Source organism: Thermobia domestica, chromosome 2 (genome assembly GCF_964235325.1).
Source record: "Thermobia domestica chromosome 2, izTheDome1.hap1.1, whole genome shotgun sequence".
Classification (NCBI taxonomy): Eukaryota; Metazoa; Arthropoda; class Insecta; order Zygentoma; family Lepismatidae; genus Thermobia; species Thermobia domestica.
In genome coordinates this window covers 204,745,507-204,765,619 of record NC_137455.1, presented here as the reverse complement: position 1 = coordinate 204,765,619, position 20,113 = coordinate 204,745,507, and the positions used below count along the sequence as shown (strand labels likewise).

Sequence of the window (20,113 nt, the reverse complement as noted above, 5' to 3'; positions counted from 1 at the left end):
GTTTTCAAATACTGAATAACGTATGTGGTATTCTAATTTTCGTGTAACACGCAAATTTGAAATATGCAATAACCTAATGTAGTGCTGTTTGAACAAATATATCTATGTTGAGTATGCAACACTACTAACTAGGTGGTATAACACAATAGGTATACAGTATGTCAATGTTCCGCTCCCTATATTAGCATGGTAGAAATTTTGAGTTTTTTTCTCTATTAACGTAAAAATTACAAGAGAGTGTCAAGAAAAATGACTATATATATAATATTGAGAGAGAGAGAGGATATAATATTAGCATTTCACTAGCTCGATACTTCGCCCCTTGACCCGCGCATCTTCTCGGCCTGCAGCCTTGCACTTCATACTTCAACCTTCGCTTTCCTTCATCACAGCAAAATACGTTTAAGAGACCCTATCACGGCGAAAGGAAAATACCGCTAATTTTACAGTAATTATGTGATATCTTCTAACAGATAAAAGATAATCGAAAAGTGGGACAAGACGTAGACAATATGGTAGCAGTCGGGTTTTGTCGAAAATTGTCTGAGAGGGCCAGTTAAGGTGTCAATCGATTCAGTAGATCTAAGAAGTGTTTTAAAATCGGTCTCATCACTTGCTGATGTGTAGTTGCCAAGATATTCAGGATCAAAATATAAGAGGAGGGGGCCATAGATGTGTAAGGGTTCTAAACGTGCCGCATGCAGCAGAATACAGCACAACGTTATGAGACAGTGTGAAACTGGCGGTCACAGTTTAAATTAAAAGTCTAAATACCATTTTTACTTTTAAAAAAACTATAAGAGCTTCCGTGATATGAATATCTTGTTATAATAATTAGCAACGCCATTCTTCCCCTTCCAAGTAAAATTACCATTAAATCCTTTGTAAGCAGTATTTTATGTCACAAATTCTATGTACTGTCTAATTTCAAGTTTACCTTAAGCAGCTTGTAGTGTGCAAAACTTATTCCAAATATTTTCTATCTGAACGTATTTTATTGTAATTCTTTCTCTTGTCATAAAAAAATACTTCTGGGATCTTTTCTTTTATCCATAAAGGCTAAATTCTTCTTTAGTGATACTAATTTTCGAGCTTGAGCAATGTAACTGGCTTAAACGCTATTGAAGATCGTACTGAAAAAAATAAATAGAAGGGATTTTAAAGTCAAAATATAAACTCTACCGAAAGGAGAAGTGGTCACTAGAACAAGAGAGTTTTATTCAACAATGGAAATAAAATTAGTTCGAAAATTAGTATCAATAAAGAACAATTTACCCTTTATGGATAAAAGAAAAGCTCTTAGAATTACTTGGTTTTTTTAAAGAAAAAATGTGAAAGAATCATTTTACAAGAAAAAAAAAACAATGCAAGGGGTCTTAAATTGAAAACAGCACCTCTACCTTAAGGAGTAATTACTAGGAAAAGAATTTTATTCAAGAATGAAAACTAAATAAGCTAGAAAATTTGTATCAATAAAGAAGAACTTAGCCTTTATGGATGAAAGAAAAGATCTCAGAAGTATTTTTTATAACAAGAGAAAGAACTACAGTAAAATACGTTCAGATAGAAAATATGTGGAATGAGTTTTGCACATGCCCGTACCTAGGGGTCTAGTGTGCCTGGTCCCACTAAATTTTTATTGACCTCCAAAAAGTTTCACGGTAGGCTTGCAAATGAACTATAATATGATGATGAAGTATTATATAGTTGGATAGGCCTCCGTAAATTCTACCGGGATCTAATACAGTTTTGGCTGGCTGCACACTACAAACTGCTAAAAGTAAGAACTAGAAATTAGACCGTACATAGTATTTGTGACATAACATAGCACTTAGAAAGGATTTGATGGTAGTTTTACTTGGAAGGGAAAGAATGGGGTAGGTAATTATTATAACAAGTTGTTCATATCACGGAATCCCTTACAGTTAAAAGAAAGAAAAGAAAAATTGGTACTTAGACTTTCCATTTAAACTGTGACTGACCGTTTCTCACTGTTCCACAACGTTGTGCTGTCTTTGCTTCATGCGCTAGTACACTATAGAACAGATTTTCACAATTTGTTTATGGATCTCTCCCCCTATATTTTGAGTCTGAATATCTCGGCAACCACACAGCAGTGAGTGATGAGACCAACTTTAAGACACTCCTTAGGCCCTACAGGAACGTAATTGTCTCTCTCAGACAATTTCCGACAAAGCCCGCCCTTACATTTCAATCTTAACTATGTTGGCAACTACTCATCAGCAAGTGATCAGACCAACTTTAAAGCACTCCTTAGATCCTACTGAGTCGATTGACAGCTTGATTGTCTCTCTTGGACAATTTCTGACAAAACCCGTCTGCTACCGACGATATTCTTTTACGTGAAATACAGTTATCACGACTGTTATCTGCTTTCGATTTCCAACCACTTAGAAAATCGGTCTTTATTTTCGCGTTTCTCAATGGCTGGAAACTAAAAGCTACTAGGTGACTCATGATAATAGTACCTCATGCAAAATAATATTATCTAGGGCTCCTTTCTTCCACATTTCGATTATCTTCTATGTATTTGAAAATATCACACAATTACTGTACAATTAGCGGTATTTTAATTTCGAAATGATTAAGTCTCGTAAAATATTATTCTCTGCAAGTAATTTAAAAATCCTTTCCCCCTAAGAATATGCATTTCAATCGAAGTGAAGTATAAAAGCTCCGAAAACTGTGGCATATGATCAATTGTTTTGATTAACGATATTATATATATATATATATATATATATACGAAGTTTCATATATCTCCTACATATCTTTAATCTAAAGGGATTACGAGATATGGCCAGCTCATTACCACAATTGCAGCTCCCATCGTTCTTCTTCTTACCTTTCTTGTCTCTTCTAGGGGAAATATCAAAATATGTTGAAACACGTCGTAAATGATTTTAAATGAAAAGTCTATACACCAAATTGCAAGACTTCAACCTTAAGGGATTTCGACATATAGTCATCGTATTTTAACAATTGCAACCCCTCCCTTTTTTCTACCCTTGTAGAGGAATTATCACAAAACTCTGAAAAACGTGTTTATTTTCTTGAAAAAGAGAAGTATAAATAATAAATTTTATGTGTCTAATCTTAAAGGATTTCGAGACATGGGTATCCTATTATAACAATCTCACCCCTTTTTCTTTCCACATTTCTTTCTTCTCTTCTAGGGGAATACCAAAAAATCGGAGGAACATATCTGATTATTTTAAAGAGGGAATCCATACCAAATTTAGTGTTTCTACCGTTCAGAGATTTGGAAATTGAATATTTTAATATAATAATTGGCAGCACGGTCCCTCCTATTCCTTGTGCAATTAAAAAAATCTTCCTTAGTGGTACGTTACGCCATTAATCCTATGAACTGTCAAAATTTCAAGTTTCTAGCTTAAGCGGTTTACCTGAGCATTGATCAGTCAAACACTCATTCACTCGCTCAGAACTTTTCTCTCAGGCAATAGATATCAAAAAGTGGTAAAGAGCATTATGTTATCTATTGTAAACTATCTATATACTAAGTGTGATGCTTTTCTGAGAACTTCTTTGAAATAAAACCTAAGAAAGTAGAATTTTTAATTCCTTGTAACTTTCTTCCTACTAGTTGGAAATACGTTGTAGCATGGTCAAAGTATTCAACATTGAGGTGCTTACAAAGTGCATTGGTACACCCCTCTCTCACTTTCATTATTACTGTTATAGAGAACTCCAAAATTTGGCTGTTAACTGATGTTTGTCATGGTGTAAAGTCCTTGGTTTGTAACACTGAAGAATAAATATAACATTTTAAGTTTCGTTTTAACATGTACATTTGCAATATGTAATAAGATAATGTAGTGTCGTTTAAAGAATAACACTTTATGTTGGGTTGGCAATGTTAATCTGGTGGTATTGAAGTGACTATCAAACAATGTTTCCCTATCCACATTTTCATGATCAAACATTTTCGTGTTTCCTATATATTAGTTTGAAAGTAACAAGGGCGTTTTAAGATAAATGTACATACTGTACAGTGATATGGATAGATGGATGCATGCAGTCATAATCCAACATAGTATTATTAAGTCGAGTGGTGGTGTTTTCATTCAGATAGCTTCTACAAGCCAATAAGATAGCTTCTCTATGTTTTGGTATTACAGATATCTATATACTTACGTAGTCTACCGTGAATCTCTTGAGCACTTTCATTGTATTTCTGTAACATTCACGTAGTTTGTATTTATCCGAGAAAAAATATATGGTTTTAAACAGCATATGTTCTTCAGTTTTATACAATCCATAGAACTGTACGATTTACGGTGAGAAGATATTACTTATATTTTAGGATCTATTTTGTATATGGGTAACATCTAACACCGAGTGGCATGTTGGAACTAATAAGAGTAATCATATTGCAGGCTATTGCACAGTTCGTAACAATTACAAAACTTTAAAATGCTAGTGCTTACTTATTTTTATATGGTGTTCATACTATAGGTTTGTTAACAAGATTTTCACTAGTTTGACTTTAAACACGATTAAGAAATAATAAACTTTCTTATTCAAATGAATAAACTTACACTAAATAATAGATAAAGCACTATCCGACTTCTTTCAGTCCAAAATATAAATGAAAGTTAAGAACTTAAAAGTTTCGAAAAAGAAAACCGTTTTAAATAAAATAAAACCAGATCCAACAACAATGTTTAAATGTAAAGTAACTCATTTATGTTTTATATCACATATTGTATTTTTTTAAAATATTTTTTTTAATATACAGCAATCTTGGACCTATGCACTTTCCAATAGGTTCAGGAACGAACGAGCCAGAAATCAAAGTTTTAAAAATCTTTGCAAGAGAACAAGAGAGACGTCATGTGACAGGACAACAAGAAGAAATCGTAAACTTGGCGATTCTGCTGTTAATATAGATGATGAACGGAGCAATCTGGAAAGGCACATGAGACTTTTGAAAGATGATCACATAAAAGTAAGCATTCTTAATTAAATTTTCTTAAATGTTATTAAATATTAGCGTAGCTAAGCAAAATTACAGAGGTTGTTCAGTCCACGTTTGGCCGATTTCGTTCCTTCCCCCCTCCGGGCAGAATGGACTCACCCGACCTGGCTCGTGGCGTCCTGCAGTGTTGTGCAGTGGCTTCCTGGGAACGGAGTTGTATTTCCGCGCGGATGACAATAACGCACAAAACAGGACCATTGTTGTGAGTGTTGTGTTAAGTTTGTTTCCAAGTGTGTAGGTTTCCGCTTTGTGACCAAAATGCCGCCCAAACTAAGCCGGTTTTGGGAAGGCTATGTTGCGGCTCTTTATGACGCCCACTTTAGTGTTTCTGTCATTAGAAAACAGTGCAAGAAAAATGGTTGCAACATCAGTTTAAGTGGAGTAAAAAATGTTATTAAAAAGTACAAGGGGAACGAAGCCCCACCATTTAGATCAAAAGTTCCCTAGTAAGCGGGTATGCACTAAGCCCACCTCCACCATGTAAAGAAAACTTCGCAAAATGGCAATGCAAGAAAATCCGCCAACACAAAGGTGTATGTCTAATCGTCTTGACGCGTCTTTGGGGACTGTGAGCCGGACGTTACACCATCAACTCAAGCTGGAAAAAGTCATGAAAGCTCGCGGCCGTCTTCTCACGGACACCCATCGAAAGGAACCAAAGTGTAACGCCCGGAAGCTGTACGAACATCATCTGGCAAAACAAAGGTGGATGTACGTCGTAACGCTCGATGAAGCATAAATTTACCTTTCCGACTGCGACAAACTGGGAGCCATCATGTCAGAGAGAAAGGCGCCAAGAACTTCAGAAGGTGGGTCCGTGGTTGTAAAAAATCTTTCCCAGCAGGTTTCATGATCTTTACTGGCTACTGTTACCGAGGTAAACTGAAGGTTCGTAGGTGGCGAAGATCTGCAAAATAAATTCGCAGTATTTTCAGAAGCAGATCATGCGGCCGATCTACAAGCATAAGATTCCAACAATGTACGGAAATGACGCCAATCTGGTACGCATTCACATGGACAAAGCCTCATCTCATACCTCACGATGGTCCCTGGCATTCTACAGGGAGACGGAGGCAAGTATACAGTAGGGTGGGTCGAAAAAAAACAGTGTCTTTCAAATATAATTCTAATATTGTGGAAAAGTTGGACCATCTATTGAAACGTGTAATTTTTTTTAAAAAAATCGCGCAATATCTTAGGTTCGCTCATCCAGGTTAAAGTTTTACCAAATTGTCAAAACTCGTACTTTTTGGAACACCCTGTATAGAACACAGGTTGCTTCTGATAGTTGTAATAAAGCGCTAATTCTCAAGTAGACATGTAACAATACACAGAAGAAAAGAAAATCAACATCGGATAATATCTTCAGTTCTTGCTCTAAGGTCAAAATCTCGTGAAATTGTAAAAAAAAAAAAAAAAAAAAAAAAAAATGTACTCTTTTGGAACACTCTGTATAAAATAGTTTATGTTGTTATAGAGATCGAATGTGCCCTAAAGCTATATACTTTGATGGTAGGAAAAATGAAAATCTGGTACAAGAAAAGATAAGCAATAAAATGTACCGCAGAATAAGAAAAGAAGATCATATATCCTTACTACAGGAGCCTGATAGTAAGTTCATTGGCCATATAACGCCTAGAACTGGATCTGCAAAAGATATATCTGAGAGTATATTTTCTTATTTAAGTGACAAAGACGTGGACTTAAATGATCTTGTTGCTATCGGCTGTGATGGGACAGTGGTTAATACTGGATGGAAAAGTGGGATTATTCACAATATTGAGGTTAAACTTGGAAGACCACTCCAGTGGTTCATTTGTTTATTACATTTTAATGAGTTACCTTTCAGACTTCTTTTCGAGTACCTAGATGGTGACACTTCAGGCCCCAAATCATTTTCTGGAACTATCGGCAAACAATTGAAACACTGTGAGCAGCTTCCTGTTGTTGGTTATAAGAATATTTAGACCGAAGATATCCCCGTAAAAGAAAATGACCTGAGCAAAGACCAAAAATATCTTCTTGATATTGTTAGAGCTATAAACAGCGGCGAGTGTCCAAGTGATCTTGCAGTAAAGGATCCAGGCCCAATAAGTCATACAAGGTGGCTTACTATAACGAATCGTATTTCAAGGTTATATATTTCGATGGAAGATCTTTCATTTGAGCTGACGACATTTGCGACTTCCATTGTAGAAACATATGCACCAACTTGTTTTGCTAATAAACAAAATTCGTCTGTAAAAGATGGTGCAAAACATATGTTTAAATTGATTCAGACATCACTATATCTACCGGAGAATTTACTAGAAATTATCGATCATGTAATACAGCGAAATGTTTTTTTTCTTTTTTCTTTTTTTTTTTTTTTTTTTTTTTTGCGCACCCTGGAAACCTTATTTTGGCCATGGCGATGGATGAACGGAAACACATAAGAGAATTAGCTTTCAGAAGATTGTTGAAATCGAGGAATCAACCACCATCAGTTAAAAGTGGGTGAAATTTTTTACCACCTGATCTCAATTTTGAAGCAACTAACTATACCGAATTGATAGATTGGTCAACGTGTAAACTTTCATCACCACCATCGTAGAAAGATGTGTTAAACTTGTAACAGAGGCTGCTACAAAAGTGTGTAGCTCCTTAAACAGAGATGGTTTTATTCGGACCACACTTTTGCCACGCTCTATAATGCCAGATGTTTAGTAAGAAGCCTTATTTTAAAGTTACGGGCCCGAAATACAAAAAAATAAATAAATAAATAAATAAATAAAAATAAATAAATAAATAAATAAATAAATTTGAAACTTCTACAATGGTAGGGTGGTTGGGAAGGGTGTGGGTAGAACTCGAAGTGCAGCCACCTCCTTGTTGTGAGTTCTGGGTCATTTCTAAGATCAGAAATGAGCAAAGAGCTGCACGTTCAGATCGAAAACATAGAAAAATATTAATTTCGTCAAATTTTCGATTTTTAAGTTCCAATACACGGACCGAAGATACTATCCAATTTCTATTTTCTCTTTTTCTGAATATTCCCGCATGGTTAGGAAAAATATAACCACCATATTAAAACTATAACAACATAAACTATTTTATACAGGGTGTTCCAAAAAGTATGATTTTTTACAATTTCACGAGATTTTGACCTTAGAGCAAGAACTAAAGATATTATCCGATGTTGATTTTCTTTTCTTCTGTGTATTGTTACATGCCTACTTGAGAATTAGCGCTCTATTACAAATATCAGAACCAACCTGTCTTCTATACAGGGTGTTCTAAGAAAAGTACGATATTTGAAAATTTGGTAAAACTTTAACCTGGATGCGCGAACTGAGATATTACGCGATTTAAAATAAACATACACTTACACGTTTCGATAGATGGTCCAACGTTTCCGCACTATTAGAATTCGATTTGAAAGAAATTGTTTTTTTTTCGACCCACCCTAGTATACAGGTGATACCTTTCAATGAGGAACCTGTTAAATTTCCAGATGAAAGTCCTATGGACTATTGTGGATTTGGTTTGCTGAAGCGGGCTTCGGGGGAAACGGCGTGTAACAACTGTGGAAGAACTTTGGAAAGCAGTGCAAAGAGAATGGGACAAGATTCCCCTCCCAGTTCTTCAGAGAAGCCTATTACAGTGGAAATTGCGCTGTCGGGCTATTGTTAGGAACCAAAGGAAACATATCGAGCACTTACGGACCTGGCGCCATGGATTCTTCTAAATTTTTACATAAGTCGAAATTGGCCAAATGTAGACTGAACCACCTCTCTATGAGTAGTAGTACACCAGACATATATCTAGGTTCTATATATCTCTTAACTTACAGAACGTTAATTCCTATCTTCTAGCTTCCACATAAAACACATTTAGTAATGTACCGTGGCGGATTAAAGTCTTTGACCAGGTGATGGGGACTGCTTTGGAACCAAATGTAGAGTATGAGAATTAAATCTGTCATATCGGTACTTCGGTGTGGAGAAAAAAATAAAATTGTGAATCAAATATTTAAAACAGCTCCAGTTATTAATATAAACTATGAAAAAAATGTTGACTTACATTATCATAAAAGAAATACGAAAGACTTTTTCAAACGAAGAAACATGACGTATAACTTTGTAAGCGGAGGCAAAGAAACCTAAATTAAACAAACTGAAGACGAACCAATTGCCGCGTAGCGATCATGGTTCAGTGGTCAAGGTTAGGGATGCGCTCGAGTCGAGACATGTCTCGAATCTCGACTCGACTCGACTCGAATTCGAGTCGAGATTCGAGTCGAGACACTCTTTGTAAAATTCGAGACGAGTCGAGACAAACGTATTTCTCGACTCGAATTTTCGAGTCGAGACTCGGGTCGAGTCGAGACAGCTGGTAAAAATCTCGACTCGACTCGAATGTCTCGAAAATCTTTCTATAATTTTTAATAATATTTTGAAGAAAGTACTCGCTCAGAAACACTCGGCACGAGAATTTCGGAAACTGCAGGACTTGTCAGGTGTTCGAAGAGTGCTGTGGTGATTGTCTTCAACAAGTGGCGAAACCAAGAGGAAAAGACATCCAAATGTCGAGGGGTTGGGCGGCCCCTACTTCATTAAAGATGTGGAGAATAAGAACGAGGACAGAAAAAGAGAAAGAGAACACTGACCGTTGGGAATTATCCCTTGTTGAAGCGATGGTTGGAGTAATAAAACCAGTTAGTATTTCCGCTGTTGTATTGTTGATTTCACAGAAATGTTCAAAAATAAGCAAAACGTGACTCTGCACAAGATGTTTACTTACCCATAGTTTTATTATTGTCAACTGAACCCTGAGTGTCTGGGATGTTTCTGTCCCTTCTCACTTTACAACTTGAGAGGGGAGGGGGTATTATCACCAGGGTACCACTAGTAGTACACCGCTAAAAGAAATGCTTTAGTGCTGCATCGGAAGCGGCATCTTTTGTATATATTTCTTAAAATGTTATCCATTCATAAAGTATAAATTCCCCCACCCTCCCCTCATTCTGTTTCCAATACAGAGAACCAACTCTTTAAATGAAGAACGAACCCTGAACCTTCCCGAAAATGCTAAAATGATTGATGCGTACAAATAAGAAATCTGTGGATGAATCAGAAAATGCAGATACATGAGAAGATACTTGATGCAGTGCAGTCCAACACATGTAAATAGATTTGAAGTGTTCATATTTGTGTATGTATACGTGTGTATGTGCTTGTTTCTGAGTATTTATATGCGCGTGTGTCTCGTAATTGTTATATTAATATCCACTGGATTAAGTGAAAGTATAAAATGGATTTGATGACTGCCAAATTGACGTCACATTGATGAGTCATTATTTTTTAATATTAATAATATTAAATTAGATTATAGTTTAGCGTCGTTTTTAGGAGCAAAGCTCTACAAGACGTGAACGTACAGTTTAATGTCGGATTTGAAACACATGAGCTCCTACCATGAATCAAACCTCGTTCGAGAAAGGCGCATCGCTAACAACATAGCAACGGGGAGCTAAACATTTAGAAATATGTATATTAAGTTGTAAAATTATATTCGTTTAATTTTCACTAATATAATCTTCACAATGTAAAGCATTCGCTAGACACGTTATCTTGTTTAAAAACAAAAAGCCTATCTCTTATGTTTCCGTCTCGGGGTTGGACTGCGGGGTAATAGAAATCCGAAAGAGATGTTTTTATTATATTTTGTACAGTAGATCTGCTCCTTCATAATCTCCGTGTTTGATAAGAATGAACCTCCCTGGCTCACGAAAATGTATACGTAATATAACAAACCATGAACATTAAATGCCAGACTAATATAGCAAACATTGAAGATGTTCCCCTAGAAAATTTTCTTCGGCCGTTCATGTTTGGAGGCACACAATTTCGCAACTCAGTGGATACGATGTGGATGTATTCAAAGTCCACTGATTTACCCATCAAATTTAAATTTTATAAAAATATTATCAGTGAATACTAATCTGAGGAGAACTATTTTTTTTTTTAATTCGGACGCAAAAGCAGTTTTTTTTTTCACCAGGTCTCGGTAATCATCCGGTACGAAAACTGAAGTTTGTACAAGTGTTTGAGAAAGGGGTCCTCCAGGAGTGTTATTTATGGGGTAATTCCTGCGTTTGTTATATACATATATAGATATAAATATAGATATACTGTATACATATAAAGATAAGTAGGAGCGGGTCTTTAAAATTAGTTCGGAAAGATAATATGAAAATCTGGTATAATTTCCAAGAATCTATCTAGTCTAATATAAATAAAATAAACAGTTTGTTTGTGAGTTTGTCTGTCTGTATGCGGCCTGGGGACCAGACGAGTGGACCGAGAGTTACCAAATTTTGGTCAGGGGTACCTTGGCCTAGGCCCAAGATCAAGACGAAAAGTTGTTTTCAAATTTCGAACCAGGGGAGTCTCATGGGGAGGCGTTTACCGGAACCGGCTTGGGAACCAGCCAAATTGACCGAGAGTTACCAAATTTTAGTCACGAATACCTTAGTCCAGGCTCCAGACCAGAGTTAAACGTTTTTGTCAAAATTCGAACCAGGGGGGTCTCAGGGGTTGTTTACCGGGACATGTAAAAGTAGTAGAAAATAACAGATATGAGTGTTGAATTCATAGTTTTCGCGGTCGCTGAAATCAATGGTGAAACTCCAATCGCATTAACTTGCAAATTCATGCTATGCGGCAAAGGGTCGGGGGTCAACGGGAAGGGGGAGTTGAGATATCGAGACATATAAAAGTAATCCACAATGACCGATATTAGTGTCAAATCCATAGTTTTCGCGGTCTCTGAGATCAATAGTGACACTTCCATTAGCGATGATTTGCAAATTCAGCTACAATCGCATGTGGGCCGGGAGTCAGCGGGGAGGGGGGAAAACCGAGACAAGTAAAAGTAATCCAAAATGACCGATATTAGTGTCAAATCCATACTTTCGCGGTTGCTGAGATGAATGGTGACACTTTCATTAGTGATCACTTGCAAATTCAGTTACCATTGTATGCGGGCCGGGAGTAAGCGGGGGCGGGGATACCGAAACATGTAAAAGTAATACAAAATGACCAATATTAGTGTCAAATCCATAGTTTTCGTGATCGCTGAGAACAATGGTGACACTTCCATTAGCGATATTTGCAAATTCAGATACCATTGTATGCGGGCCGAGAATCAGCGGAAGGGGGGGGGGATATACCGAGAGATGTAAAAGTAATCCACAATGACCGATATTAGTGTCAAATCCATAGTTTTTGCGGTCGCTGAGATGAATGGTGACACTTTCATTAGTGATCACTTGCTAATTCAGCTACCATTCTATGTGGGCCGGGAGTCAGCGGGGGGGGGGATACCGAAACATGTAAAAGTAATACAAAATGACCGATATTAGTGTCAAATCCATAGTTTTCGCGGTTGCTGAGATGAATGGTGACACTTTCATTAGTGATCACTTGAAAATTCAGCTACCATTCTATGTGGGCCGGGAGTCAGCGGGGGGTGGGGATACCGAAACATGTAAAAGTATTTCACAATGACCGATATTAGTGTCAAATCCATAGTTTTCGCGGTCGCTGAGATGAATGGTGACACTTTCATTAGTGATCACTTGCTAATTCAGCTACCATTGTATGTGGGCCGGGAGTCAGCGGGGGGTGGGGATACCGAAACATGTAAAAGTAATCCACAATGACCGATATTAGTGTCAAATCCATAGTTTTCGCAGTCGCTGAGATGAATGGTGACACTTTCATTAGTGATCACTTGCAAATTCAGCTACCATTGTATGCGGACCGAGAATCAGCGGGGAGGGGAGGATATACCGAGACATGTAAAAGTAATCCAAAATGATCGATTTAGTCTCAGATCCATAGTTTTCGCGGTCGCGGAAATGAGGGTAATACTTCCACAGGCCTTGACTTCCATGCGAAGAATGGGTATATTTATCTAATATATATCTACATCTATCTATCTATCTATATATATATATATATATATCTATATATCTATATATCTATATATCTATATCTATCTATATATATATATCTATATATCTATATCTATCTATCTATCTATCTATCTATCTATATATATATATATATATATATAATATTGATCAAAAAAATTAGGGAATCAGATGAAAACACATGTAAAACTTCTTACGAATAATGTGAGAACACTGTATCTTGTCCAGTTCAGATTAAAATCCTGGAGGCCCAACGTGCAAACGAACCGTTTGAAACATCTGTGCACGTGATCAGTGACATGGCGCTAACAGATATCATTTTGTAGTGTGGCGCTGCCAATACATTCCAGCTCCAGGATACCTTTGTTTTCATTGTGTTTAGTGCGTCACAAATCTACGTAGTGAAATTGCGCAACAACGTGATTTGCCAGAATCGTTGGCATGGCGAGCTGTCGGCAGGTTGGAAGCTGGTCAGTTACAGCGGGAGGTGTCACATGCCATAGGAGTGGCACAAAGTGTGATTTCCCGATTGTGGAATCGATTACAAACAACTTGAAGTGTTCGAAGAAGACAAAGACAGAGCCGTCCACTAGCAACCAAAGCCAGAGACGATCGTTATCTCTTGTTAACAGCCCGTCAAAACCGGCGTCAGAATACAACTCTGCTCCCGCAAGCCTTCCGAACAACAACAGGACGCACAATATCCACTCAAACGGTCCGCAATCGCCTTCGAGAAGGTGGTCTCTACGCACGTAGGAAGAGCGAAGGTAGAGGAACATCGTGGGTTGGGACGCAATAAATGGGGCAATGTTTTGTTCTCTGACGAATCTCGATTCAGTGTGGAGCCTGATAATCGACGTGTTTTCATCTGGAGAGATTGTGGAACACGACAGAATCCCATGTTTGTGCGAGAAAGATCCCAGTATCATGGTGGTGGACTGATGGTGTGGGCAAGAATCAGCATTGGTGAGCGTACTGAGCTTCACATCATCCGAAATGGCTCTTTGACGGCTCTCAGATATAGGGATAAGATCATGAAAACTCTTGTTCTCCCTTATGCTGGTGCCATTGGTGATTCGTTCCTTTGTATGGATGACAATACTCGTCCTCACAGAGCTCGGTTAGTGGATGAGATGCTGAGGGTATCGCTCGGATGAAGTGGCTAGCATGCTCTCCGGATCTCATTCCAATTGAGCATGTCTGGAATATGCATGGCAACGAATTGCCGCTAGGCCAGTAAATCCATTAACCATTCCAGAGCTGGAAGTCGCTCTTCTGGATGAGTGGCACAACATTCCCCAAGAACTCATCGATAATCTGATTGAATCCATGCCACGCAGGTGCGAGGCTCTGTTGGCTATTCGAAGTGATCGTATGACATATTAAGGAACAATCAGTGTTGTTGCCTTGCCTGTTTGTGAGCAGTTCGAGAGGTACACACATAACCGTCTTGTGTCATGAGCCATGTGAACAAGGTTTTCCGTGCCCCAACACCAGTATGTGCCCCATTTTTCTAGTGTATCTTAAAGCATTCCTTTTTGTAAGATATATATGAGTAAAACACAAGCTTATTCATACACTATCTTAAGGTCTTGTGTGATGTTTCAGCTGAACCCCTAATTTTTTTGAGAATTATATACAGTATAGTGGCGGATCCAGGATATGATCAAGGGAGGGGCTAAACCATAGTTTGCAGTTTTATCCAGTGTAAAGCAGGATTGAAGCCCATTTTATGCAGTGTATACTTGAGTGTGAAGAGAGGGGGGCGATAGCCCCCTTGGATCCGCCTCTGTGTGTATATATGTATATATATCTACCTATATATACATACATGATCGAAAATGGCCTCGAATCCATACTCGCTGAGATGAACAGAAGATGCCGTTTAAATCCACAAATTCAGCCCCATTAGTACTCTAAGGGGGATGGTGACATGTAAAGATAATTGAAAATTGTCGGTAATAATGTCATATTCATAGTTTTGGGGCTTCACAACTTCATTGGGGACAGTTTTGGTGCCCTTTGCGTCCAAAATGAAACGTATTCTCCCCGTGCGAAGAACGGATATTCTGCTAGTCTGTAATAATAACTAACGGAAGTTTCACTTAATATATTTCTCGCAGCTCAAATTTACTCACTTGTGCGGTATATGTGTGTAAAGTAGAACTAAAACCTGTTGCTTTAAGTATTTTTCCGTTAGCGAAATACATTGCATATATAGTAGGACGTCGATAATCTTAACGTCAAAAATCCGAACGCGGTCCCTAGAAGCTTTTTACATTTTGTCTTAACGCGAGAAACAAACAATATCGTGTCCATCGACGTTATGTGAAGTCAGTGTTTTTACAAAAGTTCATTTATATGTAATTGTTCGTCATGTATTTTTATTTTTATTTTTTTTATTAGGCCTATAAATTTTAAGTGTGACTTACAAGAACAGTGTTATTTAAAAATGAAATGAAAATGAAATCTTTGAGTTTTAAGTCCCACGCTTATGCCGGTTAGGCTAAAGGAGACGATGATAATGAGTAATGAATGAAATGGTGGAATGAAGAAAGTGGGAGGAAACGGGAGAACCCCGAGAAAACCCACGCACACGGTGTTTGTCCACCACAAAGTTCATTTCACTGTTATTTAGAGTACAAGCAGGTTCTTCAGAAACATTAAATGTAAGTAGCCTTACGTACGGTATTGTAATTACTGTATGTACTGAATAACCACTGTATCGATAGAAGAACATACCGTACAGTATATGTAAGCCTAAATGGCATTTTCTTGGTCATTTTCGAAAATCCGAACAATTTGAAAATCCGAACTACCTGTGGTCCCAATTAGTTCGAATTTTCGACTTCCCACTGTATATGTTGCAGACATCTTACAGCAAGTAAGATTACTAGCATCAGGCCAACAAATAGTTTTTAAACTATATTTTCCTGTTTTTGCCAATATTTCCGAACAAATGATTTTTTTCTAATGGTTTCAAAATTTCCGGAATTTTACATAGAACAATGAAGATATCTGTATGAAATATGTTTGATTTAACATATTAACTAAAATGATTCTGTGATTAGCAAAAATGATGATTCTGATAATACCCAAATTTTCCGTTTTTTCCCCAGCTCGGGAAAACCGTAAAAAACTGTTTTTTTACCCAAAATTTCTGTTTTTTTTTCACAGACCTTTACAACACTAGTCTGAACACACGGTGCACCGAACACTCCTACCGATGGCGAATGTTAACACCACGATCGGCAACTACAACTGAAATGAATACGTTACCATCGCCACTAGAGCTTGGCACAATGGCAGAGCGTTGCATTATCTGATGAATCCCGATATCATCTTCATCATGACGATGTGAGGGTGCGAATCCGTCGTGTTCCAAGGGAACAGCTCCTTGACATCTGTACTGGGGGGCGGAGACAAACTGGCTGCGGCTTAATTATTATCTGGGGAACATTCAGGTGAGCATCCATGTGTCTATTGGAGCTCGAAGAAGGCACCATGACGACCGAGGCGTCACACGCTGCTTGCAGACTACGTACATCCCTTTATGACGGCCATGTTTCTCATCGGTAGTGGCATTTTTCGACAAGATAATGCACCATGTCACAAGGCCAGGAGTGTGATGGAGTGGTTCGAGGAACACAGGAGCGAGTTCCAAGTGCAAACTCTCCGGATCTGAACCCAATCGATCACATCTGGGATGTGATTGAACGTGACCTGAGGGCGCATCACCCCCTCCCTGGAATTTACGGGAATTAGATGACCTGTGTGTGCATATGTGGTGCCAACTCTCTCCAGCGACCCACCGAGGAACATTGCGACCACGCCAAGACGCGTTGCCGTTGTTATTCGTGCCAAAAGGTGGACATACTAACAATTAGGTAGGTAGTCATAATGGTTTGGCTGATGTGTGTGTATATTTTAACTCATATATTTTGTCTCGACTCGAATTTCGAGACGTCTCGACTCGAATTCGAGTCGAGTCGAGACGGAGACTGTCGAGTCGAGACACGAGTCGAGACAGCAACATATTTTCGAGTCGAGACACGAGTCGAGACAACATTTTCTCGAGTCGAGTCGAGACAGACTTAAATCTCGACTCGACTCGACTCGAATGCATCCCTAGTCAAGGTGCTCGACCAATAATCTGAAGGTCATAGGATCGGATCCACAATGGGCCCGTATTCTTTTTTACTTCAGATTTTTTCTGAGGATTAGACGGATATGACACATTTTATTGTTTTCAGATATTTGATGTTTCTGTTTCTTCGAATGTTTCAATACTTGAACTATCAACTTATCAGGAATAATAATAAATTAATAACAATAATAATTATCTCATTGAAGATTAAACGTTAGTAGCTTATTATCGGTCAGGTCATACCATTACAAGCGGAAACGTGACATTAGGCAAGAATATTTTGTTTTCGTTCAGTGTTGAACACGAGAAGAGGAATTTCTTATCTCGTTTCTAAAACAAAACAAAAAAATCGAAACGAGAATTAACATTTTACATTCGAGATGGGACAAGGCTAACACAAATTATCGTCTCGCTTTAAATATGAGAATCGAGAGGAAACGGTAAGTATCGTAAACATTTCTCGTCTTACCTCGATTCTCGAAACAATGTATATCACTCGTTGAGTGACAATTGCTCTGTAGACTGAATCTTATACGCTATTTTGTTACTTTCTTTTTCGGAGCTTATTAAATGTATTATGGTCGTGTGGGTATTTTGCAACAAAGCTTTTATAATTACTTCTGCATATCCTAAATTATAGTTTATTATATGCTTTACTGTTCAGTGATATTTAGTCTTTTATTACAGTTATTTTCCTTAAAACGTATAGTAGAATACTTTCTATATGAAACTTCAGTGGAACGCTTTCGTTCGAACTTGTGTCCTGGAGGTCCGGGCACCCTCCCCGAAATCCAGACTTAGCTCTAAGTTTTGCCTAATTTTAGGTCAACTTTAAAAAGTTTAATATCTTTGTTATTATTATTACTGAAGTTTTGTGAATTTAATTGTTTCCACTGTTGCAAAAAGATTGGGCGCTTTCTTTATGGTCATTTTAGTCGTAGCCCGCTCAGCTCTGGAGTTTGTGTCCCTGTATCAATCCCAGATCCCCAGTGGGCATTTTGCTGGACAGCTCTGTGTGTGTAGGTTTTCTCGGGGATCTGATTTCTCCCACATTCTTTATTTCACTGTTTCTTCCATCTTCATAATCGATGTCTACTTTAGTTTTGCCAGCATAGCCATGCAACGTAAAACTTAAAAACATTTTTTTCTTAGTGCTCTTGTGATTTCAATAGCCCCACTTTGTACGTGAAATTTGACTGGAAATCTTTCGTTTAACATTCAGCTAATTATAGGGAGCTTCGTAGGGGATATGCGCAGGTGGTCCGGACATTTCTCTCCAATCCCGACTATTTTGTACCTATTACCCAATGTTAGGGGAGTGGCGTGGGAGACCCGGGTTCGATTCCCGATGGGAGCTCATCTGGTTTGGATTCCACATTAATAAGTAGGTCCACGTCTCGTATAGCCTTGTTGCTGAACTGGACGTTAAGCTCAAAATCAACTCAACCAATGTTAGGGGCTGTTTCACATATTTTAATACAATCTGTACTCATACGGAAATTGTCTTCTACACTATTATTATTATTATTATTATTATTATTATTATTATTATTATTATTATTATTATTATTATTATTATTATTATTATTATTATTATTATTACTGAAGATTTGAGACCTCAATACTAAATCCTATTCCAATGCAAATAAGCATACTGAAGTTGGTGGGAAAAAGGAAAAGGAATTAGTTTACACCCTCTCTAAGAATGAATTCCCTTATAAGAGATACTTTGGAGGGATTAGTATCCGAAACAAAAAGTGGGGTAGAAGGTGTCAGCTTTTGAACAAGGTGAATATCCAACCTCGGATGACTTAACAGAAAAAAAGTAGGATTTTTCTTCATCACGATGCATAGTAACTGCCTTTCTTTGGATAAAAGACTTTGGATTATGTATGGATTATATTAATATTTTAACAAGATATACATATGTCTATAAAAAATAATAGTTCCTATTTACAAACTATGGTTGAGCGGATATATGGTACCTGTTGGAAAGGACGAACGTAAATATTATTATTATTTTCAGTAGGAGTAATAGTGCAAGACGTTTTGAACAATTGCTAGGAAACAATAACGTTTAGACTCATTTATGACTCATACTAGGCCTTAAGGCTGTATTCATGAATTGTTTGCTAAACATGTTGTTTGATACTGTCTGAGAACTAAGTTTGTAGACATGTGGCATCATGTTGTTAGTATTTCCCCTGTAAAGACAACCGTTTTGACTGTAACTTATGAGACCGAAAGAAATTGAGTATTTTTAGTTTGTTTTACATCAGAAGTATGAATGTTGTAGTTGATAAAAATTTCCTTAATTATTTCAGGCGGAATCGGACCTAGTACCCCTAACTTATGAAACGAATGCTTCCGCCACTACACTAAGGCTGCCCTGTTAAATAAGGATCAAAAACACTGTGCATGTAGCAAATTGCACACGTTTACGATAACGATAACGATAACGAACAAACACTCAGGGATATGTAGGAGAAAGTGGTCTTAAGAGTAATTCGAACCCTTAACTGGAACCTGGTTTCTCTCACAATTTTCTTCTGATTCATCGAAAATATCATCATACTTTTCTCTATTATACTTGGTAATACTCGTTTAACAGTTATTTTCAGTAACCTTGAACGACAGGGACACGAACACAGATACATCGAGGACATATACAATTTCAAGTCTCTTCCACCGGGAATTGAACCTGGAACCGCGATCAATGAACTATCTGATGGGTGGGATACCTTGTTCGTTCACAAGGCAAGTACGTTTGAGGTGGACATCATCACCCTCGTAAGTTTTCTCGGGACACACCAGTTTCCTTCCACTATCTCATTCCACCAATTCGTCTTTCATAATTCATTTGCTTTAATCATGGTCTCCCTTAACATAACAGGCGTAATCGCCGGACATTAAACGCATAGATTTTATTTTCAATTTGTTAACCGAAACCAAATCGATCGAAAAT

The 20,113-nt window shown here is 37.6% G+C and overlaps 1 protein-coding gene across 7 annotated transcripts in view; it reads left to right on the top strand.

The window, feature by feature from the left end:
• Positions 1-20,113, top strand: part of LOC145678367 (uncharacterized) — a 625,560-nt gene that overhangs the window by 594,190 nt on the left and 11,257 nt on the right. For all 7 annotated transcript variants that reach the window (XM_081748431.1, XM_081748429.1, XM_081748430.1 and 4 more), the window contains one exon: positions 4,784-4,993. In XM_081748431.1, coding sequence (XP_081604557.1) covers positions 4,784-4,993 — 210 coding nt within the window. The remainder of the gene's footprint in view (positions 1-4,783; positions 4,994-20,113) is intronic.